General features: G+C 47.5%; 1 protein-coding gene across 1 annotated transcript; it reads right to left on the reverse strand.

The window, feature by feature from the left end:
• Positions 1-4,302: 4,302 nt before the first annotated feature.
• SOX4 (SRY-box transcription factor 4) lies at positions 4,303-9,750 on the reverse strand. The gene has a single exon (XM_072729034.1). It carries the CDS (start codon positions 8,676-8,678, stop codon positions 7,224-7,226), a length of 1,455 nt encoding a protein of 484 aa, XP_072585135.1. The 5' UTR covers positions 8,679-9,750; the 3' UTR covers positions 4,303-7,223.
• Between the last annotated feature and the right edge of the window lie 2,754 nt (positions 9,751-12,504).

Below are 12,504 nucleotides of genomic sequence, written 5' to 3' on the forward strand. Positions count from 1 at the left end.
CATGCAGCCCCCGCCCCAAACAGCCCCCAGGGAAATACCGCTTGGTGATGCGAGGCTTTTTTTTTTTTCTTCTTCTTCTTTTTAACATCGAGAAGGAAAACAACACATGCAGGAAACCATAAAACCCTTCAAGTTAACTGTAGCCAACGGTCAATCTCATTAGGATATAATGGGTAGCTTGTAGCCCTCTCTCTACAGGCTGAGTGCCTCCCTCTGAATAATTTCCAATTTTCTCACTAGCTGGAATTTCTCTGCCTTTTAGGCAACCACACAGAAATTTCACTCACTGTATTTTATACCTTTCTCTCCTCTGTCTGTTACTCCTTCCAAACCTCAGTCCCTGAGTTCATCTTTCATTGAGCACATTTGTTGAACTGGAATATACGCAGATATTCAAACTAGCTCATCATCACTTGCTCTTGCTCTTTCAACCAGGATGGTAGGAGGACATCCTTGGGAAGTGCATAGCAAATCGCAGGGCTGACGAATCCTGGCTCACAGGCCTAAGGCCTTGGCTAAAGTCTGTTTTCTCTGTTACTGAAGTGGAGATGACGTCTAGTATGGACACCAGAACTACTGACTCAAGGAGTTCCCATGCCCTGTCTCTCACTTCTGACCTCAGGACCTCAGAGCAGTCACTGAACTACTCAGAACTCAATTTTTCCATCTAACAAAAGGGAGTGATAATCCCTTGCTGCATATTTATTGGGAGAAGCAGCTAAAATACCATCCTCGCAGGGATGGGGGTCAAGGATTCTCAAACTCATATTTAGTGGAAATATATGGGGGGTATGTGTTAGGGACCTACCCAAGTCTGATCATCTTTATAATCTCTGCCCTTAACAAGAATTTCCAGGTAAATCTGATGAAGGGGTTCATGTATCAGACTGGAAGACACTGATTCTGGGGGATTTATTTTTAAGAACGTAGGGTCTTTTTTTTTTAAGATTTTATATTTTTATTCATGAGACACACAGAGAGAGAGAGAGAGAGAGAGAGAGAGAGAGAGAGAGAGGCAGAGACACAGGCAAAGGGAGAAGTAGGCTCCATGCAGGGAGCCCAACGTGGACTCGATCCCGGGTCTCCAGGATCAGGCCCTGGGCTGAAGGGAGGCGCCAAACCGCTGAGCCACCCAGGGATCCCTAACTTAGGGTCTTGTATGTTGCCAGCACTGTAGTAGGCTTGTACATGTGCTACATTTTTTTTTTTTTAATATAACCACCCAGAAGGTAAGGAACTAGCATTTAATGAGCCCACACAGTAGGCTAGGCATTACAGCAGGAATTCTGCATATGTAATTTTCCTCCACATTCACAATGGCTTTGTATGTTATAAAGTCTTCTTCCTGTTTAACAGTTTAGAATACTGAGGTGTAAAGAGGCTGAGAAATTTGATTAGAGTCCCTAAGCTAGAATTCTGAGCCTGGTGTTCCTTAAATCCAAGGACCCTTACCACAGCTGCTATAGCAAGCAGGCTAATATGCAAAAGCATTTTGGAAGCTCTTAAGACCCCCATTGAAATAATGTAAATGTAAAGTCAGTAAGTAAAACATTTATTCTATGCAACCAACCAGGCACATTTGGGGATACCAGAAGTATTTAAGGCCTGGTTTCAGTCCTCCAAATATCCCAGTCTAATAGAGAGACCAGTTTGGCTCTCTTGGGAGTTCTGGAGAACTGGAAAGGCGGGCTAAAACCATTCTGTGCAGAGCCTTAAGCAGCAGCATGTGAATTTTGCATTCTATCCTGGATAGAAGGGTTATCTGGTAGATTTTTAGGAGAGTCTGAAAACACGAGGCAGATGCCTACAGATGCTTCCTCCTTCCACCCTTTTTTAGTTTCTCAAAGACAGCGAGAGTAAACACCTAGAAATGAATATGGAGATAATTTCCCAGGATGGACAGGAGGGGTAAGGTTAGATGTTAACAATATGGTTTAAAAAAGCAGTTTGTGGGCCTCAAATGATAAGAGAAAGGGCATAAAACAAAATCACAAGGAGAATAAAGCATATACCAACCTTCCACTTGAGAAATCCAAATAGGTAAGATGGATTTGTATTTCTAGCAGAATTTAGTTTTCCTGGACATAGGGATCTTTCCAATGCTTCCTTGGGATCCTTAAATTGTTCTAAATTTATGACTAAGCATTCTGACCCTTAGCATTCCCCAAACCACAGTTTCTAATTCACGAGCACCCTATAAATACAGGAAATACTTAGTAACTTCTGTTGCTGTCCACTCTCCAACCCTTTGCTTTCACTTTCTTCAGAATCCCTTTAATGTCTCCAGCACCCTCATCCCCAGTCCCCAGAGAATTTGGATCACAAATCCAAGAAGCCATTTTAGGCATTCAGCCTACCGGATCAGCTTACATGCTCTGTGTTTTTTTCTTGGCACTTACAGGTACTCAGCTAGGAAGTGACAAAACTTGCATCAGCAAGTCTATTACTGATTCACATTTCTGTTGGAGCCAAAGGGCCAGAAGCAGTGGATTTAAAGAAAAATGGTTTGATAGTCTTAAAATCTGAAACGTATGCTGTTCATCCAAATTTCCTGAAAGAAAAGGCCATACTAAACTGTTTGGTTTCTCAGGCTTATTATGCCTTGTACCACCCAACGCGGTAGTATCCCTTATGAATGAGAACTGCTTCAGAGGAAAGTACAAAAATGTTTCTTACATTTACTCTATCACCTGCTAGGAAGACATACACATTTGAGCCTTTATTTTTAAAGGAACATTATCAAAATTCGTAAAGAAAATACTCAAAGCATCTGCCCTTACATGGAACATGAAGGGGAAATACATAGCTCTGGAAGGAGAACCCTACAAAATAGAATGTAAAAAAAGTGCATCACATATGCTTCATTTTAAGGTCAAGGTTTTGATATCTTGGATCCGAAAAAACTAAAACTAGCACATTATCCTAACTACAGTGAACAAAAATTAAATTCAAGCACTTTATAAAAAAGGAGTCCTCCCTCCTTCTGCAAAAGCTTTTGAAGAGACTTCAAGATGCCATGGTATCTTAAGTTCTTCCTAAAAAAATGAGGTCTTAAAATTGCAGAACACAAATGCAATTAAAACCATATTAGCAAAATACAAGAAAAAATTGTAAACTAGTAGCTATAATCATTTTTTAAATGTGAAGTTATATTGTAACACAACAGTTAGACTACTTTGGAGGTAGGCATTACTGCTCTTCACTGGACAAAAAAAAAAAAAAAAAAAAAAAGTAAAATAAAAATGCTTGTTTTGTACTAGTCTCCAAGAATCTCCTGGGATGAAGGATACTCCCTTCAATCCTGACGGTTAAAGGGTTATTTCCAAACACTTTCTGCTCATTAACCCCTTCTCTCCGGTGCTAAGGAACTCGAAGACACACAAAGCACACATTTTTAATTAACAAAAGTTTGGAAGCCTGGATGGGTTTTGTTAATGGCAATAGTTAACTCCCAAAGCAGACAGGAAATACTGCTATTTAGCAAGTTGCAGGTTCCAAACCAAGGACTAATGTTTTTTTTTTTTTTTTTACTCCTTGCAAACAGGTCTCAATAATACTGCTGTGCCAGATGCATATAAAAAGTATAAATCTCCACTAGCTGAATGCGTGCTATTCACAGATCCAAGGGGGGGGGGGGGGGTAGGGCTGGATTTCCTCTCAGCCCTCAGGGAGCCAACTTCTCCAGGACATCCTTATTGTTGCATTTCTCTTACGTTTAATAACCCACAAAATGGGCATAGCACAGAATGGGAGATTTTGAGCACCATGTGAACCTCTTTGCTTTGGAGGGAAAAAATTTATGCAACTTTCCCATTTTGAAAGTAGTGATGGCTTCCTCCTCTCACAATATATTAATAGATAATGTAACAGGCTTATTTGATCTTCATCCGTGTGTGAAGCGATTCTAGCCACTGCCGGGTGGTAACTCTGGGGAAGTGAAGCTTTAGGAACAGAAGGTTAAAAATACACATCAGTTTTCATCTGTAAAGAATCTGATCCGCACCGCCCTTCCCCCACTGTTCTTAAAATTTTAAGACAAAGGGTATTTATTTAAATGTGGCAAACTCAGAAAATTCCTAGAAAGCATGTAGAGTTGACACATATTCAGCTGACGTCGTCATTTCGGGGTCAGGGCAGGCCAAATCTGGCCCAGAGGAACTTCATATTCCTCAGTAAAACAGCATTTAACAGGCTGCCCCCGGAGGAGTTACTCGTTTCAGAGCTAAGGCGGATGGGGTGGCTTCTACCGGAGAGGGCCCTCCCACCCTTAGGCTTTGAGCATAATAATGACAAAAGTCGAGATTTAGGGTTCAGTTCCAGCTGATTTTATTTCCTTCTCAAAAAAAGTTATTTACAGAAGGTATATATCAACAATCTGACAGGCAGTGAACTTGACATGATTAGCTGGCATGATTTTTTTTTCTTTTTTTTCTTTCCCCCAAAACATTGTTTTTGTGGCCTTGAATTTTAAGACAAATATTCTACACGGCATATTGCACAGGATGGATGGCAAAAAAAAGTTTAAAAACAAAAACCCTTAACGGAACTGCCTTAAAAAGGCAGACGTCCTAGTGCCTGTCATGTTATATTAAACATACATACACACAATCTTTTTGCTTATTATAATACAGACTTAAATGTACAAAGATGTTTTCCACTTTTTTCAATCTTTAAACACAACAGCTATAAACCTGAACACATATGCTATCATCATGCCATAAGACTAAAACAATTATATTTAGCGACAAGTAGAAAGGATTAAATAGTCAAATACAAGAATGAAAAACGCAGTACATAGTGTCGCGAACTCAAATCGGCATTTAGATAGATCCAGTGGTTTAAACGGCACGTTTTTGCTTATAAAAAAAGTGCAAAAAAGATGTGGTTTACAAGTTAAAGCTACAGGATCCCTTTTTGCTGTAAATGCACCAGTTTTAAAGCCTCTGGACACAACAGTATTTTACTTAAAAATTTTGTCTTTTCTTAAAAGCGTACAGTGTTTGGCTAATTCTCCTCCCCTTTTTTTTTGTAAGACTGGGGTTGAAGGTGGACACTGGTGGCAGGTTTAAGGGATACTGTCACTTTAAGAAGCCTGCAGATTGAAGTGTAAACATGGAGAAATTAGGGGCTGATTCTTTAAACTGTGTGAGATATTAACCAGCCGCCCTATTATAAAATCAGGAAATCCAAACAGCGATTTACACCGATTAACACCCCCTTTATATATTTTTTACAAAAATACACTGAGAAAATAATCAAACGTTTTCATCTCTCTTGTCTTTTTTTGTTTTTTAAAAGTGTCAAAAGTCTACATTTAAATATAAAAAATTAAAAGTTAAAACTCTAGCCCTTCAGTGAAGGAGACGTAAAATGGCGTGGGTAACAACAAACTACCAAAAAAAAAAAAAAAAAAGAAAAAGAAAAAGAAAGCAAGAAAGAAAAAAAAAGAAGAAAAGGAAAAAAAAGGAAGGAAGAAATAAAGGAAGTAAAAAAGAAAAGAAAGCCAACGAAAGGTTAAAATAAAAAAGGGACAAAATAAGAAAAAACAAATGTTTGGCCAGTATAAATACGTCCACATATAAAATGGCATCTGATTACATTTACAAGGAAAAAAAAATACGAGGATGAAGCATCGGTGAGGGAAAAAAACACGTCTTCTCATTTACACCTATAAGGAATAAACACATACACACTGAGAAAAAATTTGGTCCTGAATTGTGGTTTTTTTTTTTCTTAAAGTCCAGCACAGATTTGAGTTGCGTTTGAATCCTTTAAAGAGTTAAGAATGAAAAAAAGCTGGTGATAATTTTGTTGTAGGAATCAAACATAGCGCCATCTATCTGCTTTTTTATATTATCCTACACTATTTTAAAAACTGCTCAACAGTCTTATACAGAAATCTTTAAAAGATAGACAGGATAACATGCTATATTAACCCCACCAGTGAAATAATCCAACACCATCACGATTCCGATTTTAAGAGAAGAAAAAAAACCTCTTCTTTCCCCCCCCACCGCCCGAAACCTCTCTCCCCGCCCCGGCCCGGCCCCCCCCGGGCACCGCGGCCACAGCCCAGTCCGCGCTTCTGCGCACCCGCGGGCCGCGTCCCACCGCTCGAGGTCGGGGACGCGCGGGGCGGGGGCCGGGGCCGGGCCCGGCGGGACGCGCCACCTGCCCCAGAACGTGCAAATCCGTCCCAGTTCCTCCGCCGCCCCCGCCCTGCCCCCTGCGCCCGCCCCGCGCGCGCCCCTCGCCGGGGGCTCTCCGGGCGCCCCGCATCATCTCCTCCTCCTCCTCCTCCTCCGGCTGCGGGCGGGGGCAAGGAAAAATCAAAAAAGGAAGGAGGAAAGAAAGAGGGGGGGAAAGAAAGGGAAACAGGAGCCAAAAAAAAAAAAAAAAAAAAAAAACCCAAAACGGGAATCCGCCAGCGTGGAGCCTCGGGCCCGGCGCTCCGGCCCGCGCGAACCCCCCCCCGCCGCGGGTCCAACTCCACGCCCGGAGCCTCGGGGCTTCTTCACGGGGGGGCGGGCGGGGGCGCGCTGGGCTCTTTCTTTTCTTTTCTTTTTCTTTTCTTTTTTTTTTTTCCCTCCTCTCTTGACCAAGAAATGAGATAAAATAAAAGCGAAAACAGCAAAGTGGGGGGTGGGGGACTGGGGGCGATGAGAAAGGGACGAGATTCCTTCAGTCTCTAGAAAAAAAGGACGACCGAGTCGGCTTCCTGCTGGGGCTGCAGCAGACGAGTCCGGAAGCTCCTTGGGAGTGGGGAGTCGGGGGGTGGGGGGTGGGGGGTGGGGGGTGGCGTCTCTTCGGGCAAAGGGGAGGAAACTCCGAGTAGCTTTTTTGCCATCGACAACAACATCACGAACAACAATGAAAGGTCGCCCCCCTCCCCCCGAGCCCCCTCGCCGCCCCCGCCGCGTCCCGGCGGCCGCGCAGGTGGGGGATGGGAGCGCGGGTCCCCCAAACGCCGCCGCGCTCCGCTCTCGGGCGGCCGCGCCGGCCCTGCTCACTTTTTTTTTTTTTCTCCTTTTCCTTTTCCTCTTTACTTTTTTTCTTTCCCTTTTCTCTTCCAGCTCTTCGTCTGTCCGCTTCTCTCGCGCTCCGTTTCGTTTCTTCCCTCCTTCCTCCTCGCCTGCCCCCCCGCCCCCCAGCCCCGGCCCCGGCCCCGGCCCCGGCCCCGGCCCCGGCCCCGGCCCGCTGCTCCCGGCCCGCGCGCGCGCCCGTCAGTAGGTGAAGACCAGGTTGGAGATGCTGGACTCGAGCCAGTCTCCCGAGATCATCTCGCTCACCTCGGGCGTGCAGTAGTCCGGGAACTCGAAGTGCGAGCCGGAGCCGGGCTCGAAGTTAAAGTCCAGGTCCCGGTCCAGCGCCGACGACGAGCTGAAGCTGCCCAGGGACATGCTCTCAAAGTTTGAGCTGGGGTTCAGGTCGAGCAGGTCGTCCTCGAACTCGTCGTCGGAGGACGAGGAGCCCGACGACGAGGACGAGGACGAGTGGGACGAGGACGCGTGCGAGGGCGCGCTGGACGGGGCGGGCGAGGCGGCGCGCAGGCTGGCGTAGCTGCGGTGGTCGGCGGGCGAGCGGCCGGCGGCGGGCGACGAGGCGGCGCTGCTGCGGCCGCTCAGGCTGGGCGCGTCGGGCGAGCAGCCCGCGCCGCCCTCCTCGTACAGGCCCAGGGGGTCGCTGGGGTCGGCGCCCGCGCCCACGCCGCCCGCGGGCGACGAGGACGCGGCGCCCAGGCCGCCGAACAGGTACACGCGCTTCACCTTCTTGTCGGCCAGGTGCTTGCCGGGCGCCGCGAGGCCGGCCGGGGCGGGGGCGGCGGCGGCGGCGGAGGCCGAGGCCGAGGCCGCGGCCGCCGCGCTGGGAGTCCGCGCCTTGTACAGCGAGTGGTGGTCGGCGGCGGCGGCGGCGGCGGCGGCGGCGGCGGCGCCCAGGGGCAGCAGGGCCGCGGCCCCCGCCTGCTCGGCCGCGAACGACGAGGCCGCCGCCTTCCCGCCGCCGCCGCCGCCGCCCGCCAGGACGAGCTTGGCGTGCGGCTTGCCGCCCCCGCCGCCCGCGCCCGCCGCCTTGGAGCCGCAGCTCTTCTTCTGCGCCGGTTTGGAGTTGGCGCCGCCGCCGCTCGCGCCGCCGCCTCCGCCCCCCGCGCCGCCGCTCCCGCCGCCGCTCGCGCCGCCGCCGCCCCCGTGGCCGCCCCCGCCACCGACCTTGTCGCCCTTGTCCCCGGGCTTGGAGGCGGCGGCGGCCGCCGCGCCGGCGTTGGCGTTGCCGGACTTGACCTTCTTCCTCGGCCGGTACTTGTAGTCGGGGTAGTCAGCCATGTGCTTGAGGCGCAGCCGCTCCGCCTCCCGGATGAACGGGATCTTGTCGCTGTCCTTGAGCAGCTTCCAGCGCTTGCCCAGCCGCTTGGAGATCTCGGCGTTGTGCATGTCGGGCGACTGCTCCATGATCTTGCGCCGCTCGATCTGCGACCACACCATGAAGGCGTTCATGGGCCGCTTGATGTGGCCGCTCGGCGTCTTGCACCAGCTCGGGTCGTCGGCCTTGCCGCCCGTGGAGGCGGTGGAGCCGGGCGTGGGGGAGGACGCGATGCCCAGCTCCAGGCCGGCGCCCGAGTCCGAGCTCTCGCCGGCCAGCAGCGCTTCCGTGTTCTCGGCGTTGTTGGTTTGCTGCACCATGGCCCCGGCTCGGCGGGCGCCCACGCGCGCTCACACCCTCGCGGCGGCCGCGGCGCGATCGCCGGGCCCTGCCGGCTCCCCGGGCGCAGCACACGCCGAGCGGAGGACGCGCGCGCGCGGCGGCCGTGCGGGCCCCCCCAGTCCTGGCCGGGCCGGCGCCGGGCGCGGGGAGAAAAGTCTCCAGGAGACGCGGGGAAGGAGCGCGCTGCCTCTCGCAGAGGAGTTGTAGTTCCCAGGCTGGAGAGGCGCCCTCCCTCTCTGCTCGCCCTCGCCCTCGCCCTCGCCCTCGCTCTCGCTCTCACCGCGCCGCAGTTTGCGCCGTCTCTCGGCTCGGAGTCTGGAGACCGTGCTAAGTGGAGGAGTTTCTTGAACGCTGCTGCTGAAGCTCCCAATGCAAGTTTCTCGCCGCCTCCCAGGCAAGTCTCTCTCTCTTTTTTTTTTTTTTCTCCTCCTCTCTCTCTCTCTCTCTCTCTCTTCCCCTGAAGCAGTTGATTCCAGTTCACGAGCGCTCTCGGGAGCTCAGGAAAGCGACATAGTCTCTATCACTTAGTCCCTTCCCTACAATGCAAATCAAAAAAGACTCTGGCTCCAGGACTCTCTGTGGGCGGAATCGGCGCTAAGGAGTTTGTGCAATTATTTTGTTGCAAGGTAGGAAGCCAAAAAGCCTTCGTGCAACAGACGGGCATGAATAAATGTATGTTTCCCCCCTCCCTTCTGCAAGAAGGGAGCTGGTGATGGCAGAGTTCCTCTAGTGCAGACTCTTAAAGAGCGTGCAAGAACTAGAGACCCGGGAGCGAAGCAGGCCTCTTCCCCTCACACAGTTTCTCTTGCTGCAGCTTAGAGCAGACCCCAATTCCGCCTCGCGCCTCTTTATCCTTTCACAGTCCTGGCCACGGCCAATCAGCCGCTGCTTCCTCGTGCCAAGCCCCGCCCCCGGCCTTCCCATTGGCTTGGAACCCGATGCAATAATAATCTCCGCGTGCAATGAGAAGCTCCAAATCTGACCTCATTCCAATTTAGAGAGCAAACTTTTTAAAAGGGCTAGAAGTACAGCTGAGATTTCTGCTGCCTTTTTTTCCTTTTGCTCTGTGTGTGTGTGTGTGTGTGTGCGCGCGCGCGTGCGTGTGTGTGTGTGTGTGTGTGTGGTGTGTAAAGAGGATGTTAATGCATGAAATTATTAAGGGGAGAGACGGAAATGTATTCTAACCATTATGTTAGATAACAAGGGGCTTGGAAGTGGGGAGGGGGGTAAGGGTGAAATACTGTAAATGGAAGCTTTCTGCTTAAAAGCCAAGTGATTATTTTTATTAGTTCTTTTCAGTACTGGAATAAAGAATCAGCCTCTAGTGCAAAATCTGTTCCTCGGATCCTTCATAAAGCCAAGGATGTAAAAGGGGGGAAGGAAAGCCACAACAATAAATCAATGGATATTGAAAACCATTAAGAAAGTGGTACCTAGACACCTGTCATCACAATTATTTTAACAGCTCTAGGTACAGCACAGATGTTGATGTATTGTGTAGATCCCTTCAGAGCAATTTTTTTGTGTGTGTGCTGTTTGTGGAAAGCAGAGAAGAGGAATTTTTGCAGTAATTGCTTGCTCTCTTAACCAAGCAGGGGTTAACTATGGTTACTTAATGATTTAAAACTCCTCTATAAATCCTGGATGGCCCAAACAGGGGAGCTTTCCGTTGGAACACATTATGCAGTATTCCATACTTAACTCAAGGGGAGAATTTCCATAGGGTTTTTGTACAGGATGGTAATGTCGACGAGTAAAGGATTGGGATCGTTTTTTTTACTTTCTAAATACTCGTTTCCCATATTTTTCAAAATTAAAGTGCTGCACTTTCTCCCCACCCCTCAACCCTTCTTACTTTCCCTTTACATATATTTTCTCCTATGTATTCCTCCGATGTTACTTATATGCTACTTGAATCAAATTGAGCTAAGGGAAAGGACATGGTGTAACTGGTAGCAGAACACACTGGAGCCCTTGGATTTATATTAGACCTGGATGTCAGTCCCTCTTACTGTTTTTGTACTCTGTAGAGATGGTTAAGTCTCAGTTTTCCTCATCTGTGATATGGGAACACTAGGAGCTACCTTATATAGGGTTGTCTTGAGGGTTCCAGGAGTTTGATGCATAATAAGCCCTCAGTGAATGCTCTTATCCCTCTGTTGGTAATTCAAATGCCAGAGACACTCCTTCTAGTAGTAGCAGCATGTTGTTGTCCAAGAGATCAAAGTTGGGGATGGTCACTGAATTTTTTCTTTTTTCTTTTTTTTAAATAGGCTCCACGCCCACTGTGGTGGGGCTTGAACTCAGGACCCTGAGATCAAGAGTAGCTCGCTCTACTGACTGAGCCATTTTCAAAAGTAATCACATATCACATGATGTGAACTGTCCAAGGACAACAGTGGCAATCCTGTGGTCTTAATGATTTTAAACGAAAGGAACTTTGTGAAGAGTGTTGTGGAGAATCTGGCAGAGAACAGGTACATAGGTAATCAGATACATGTTTATTTGGCCACAAAAATTACCTCCATTCCAAAGTGTGAAAATTAGAGTTTTGGTAAAAATTGGTCTTTTTTAATGCTGTAATAATAAACTGTTTTTCTATAGGCCAGGGATAGGTGGTGGTTAGATAGGGCCAACCCAACATAATTAAGTAAGCTTTTGATTCAGATCAAACTAGTGCTAGGCAGCAGATTTCTATTTATCTTGTCAAACTTTTAAAGTATGTAGGCTGGCCAGAGGCCCAGGTTGTCCGATTTAGAATTTTACTGGAAAGAACACCCTTTGGAGACATCTGACTGGATCTGTAAGGATCAATCACGAGCAAGAATGTTGTGAGTAAAAGCAAGTAATCTTTGACCATTAGCTACCCAAGTTATATACTTTTTCTTTTAGAAGGGGGAACAAATCTGAAACAAACAAAAACCCACAGGCATCTTTTTTTTGCATGTAACAAAGTTGGGTGTGTCATCATGTGTTTTATTTTCTTTGGTATGCACATCAAAACACCTGAACAACCCTAAATGTTATACTCTGACATCAAAAATTACTCTAAGAGGCCTATTATTTATAAAATCAGTATCTTCACTTGAATAAAAAAAAAGAGAGAATAAATACTATATTTTGAGATTTGTACCAACTCATGATTTGAGAATGTAGCTAGTTTGTGATAATTCGGTCAGGGTGACTATCAACATAACTGATGACATTTCTAGAACCAGTCCTGCTTTCACCGCTGAAAACGATGGGGAAAAGTGGGATTTAATCAAAGTAGCCCTAGTAATTTTGTTTATCTTTAAAGCACACTTATTTATTTTTAAGATTTTTATTCTTAAGTTATCTTTACACTCAATGTGGGGTCTCAGGGTCCACTGACTGAACCAGCCAGGCACCCTGCACATAGGTTTTTTTTCCAAAGTAGATACTAAAAAAAAAAAAAAAAAAAAGGCCACTGATCTATTTCTATTACATATTACAAGATGTATTTTTGGATTTTAACAAATCCAGTGGATTTTAAGATAGACCTTCGTGGGCAGCCCCAGTGGCTCAGCAGTTTAGCTCCGCCTTCAGTCCAGGGCCTGATCCTGGAGACTCGGGATCAAGTCCCACATCGGGCTCCCTGTATGGAGCCTGCTTCTCCCTCTGCCTGTGTCTCTGCCTCTCTCTGTCCTTCTGTTTCTCATGAATAAATAAATAAATAAAATCTTAAAAAAAAAAAAAGATACACCATCGTTCCATGCAAGTAAGGAAAGATAACTGCCAAAGAGACATCAGCCTGCCCCTGTTTATTTCACAGATGTTGGAAGT

Source organism: Vulpes vulpes, chromosome 12, assembly GCF_048418805.1.
Source record: "Vulpes vulpes isolate BD-2025 chromosome 12, VulVul3, whole genome shotgun sequence".
Classification (NCBI taxonomy): domain Eukaryota; kingdom Metazoa; phylum Chordata; class Mammalia; order Carnivora; family Canidae; genus Vulpes; species Vulpes vulpes.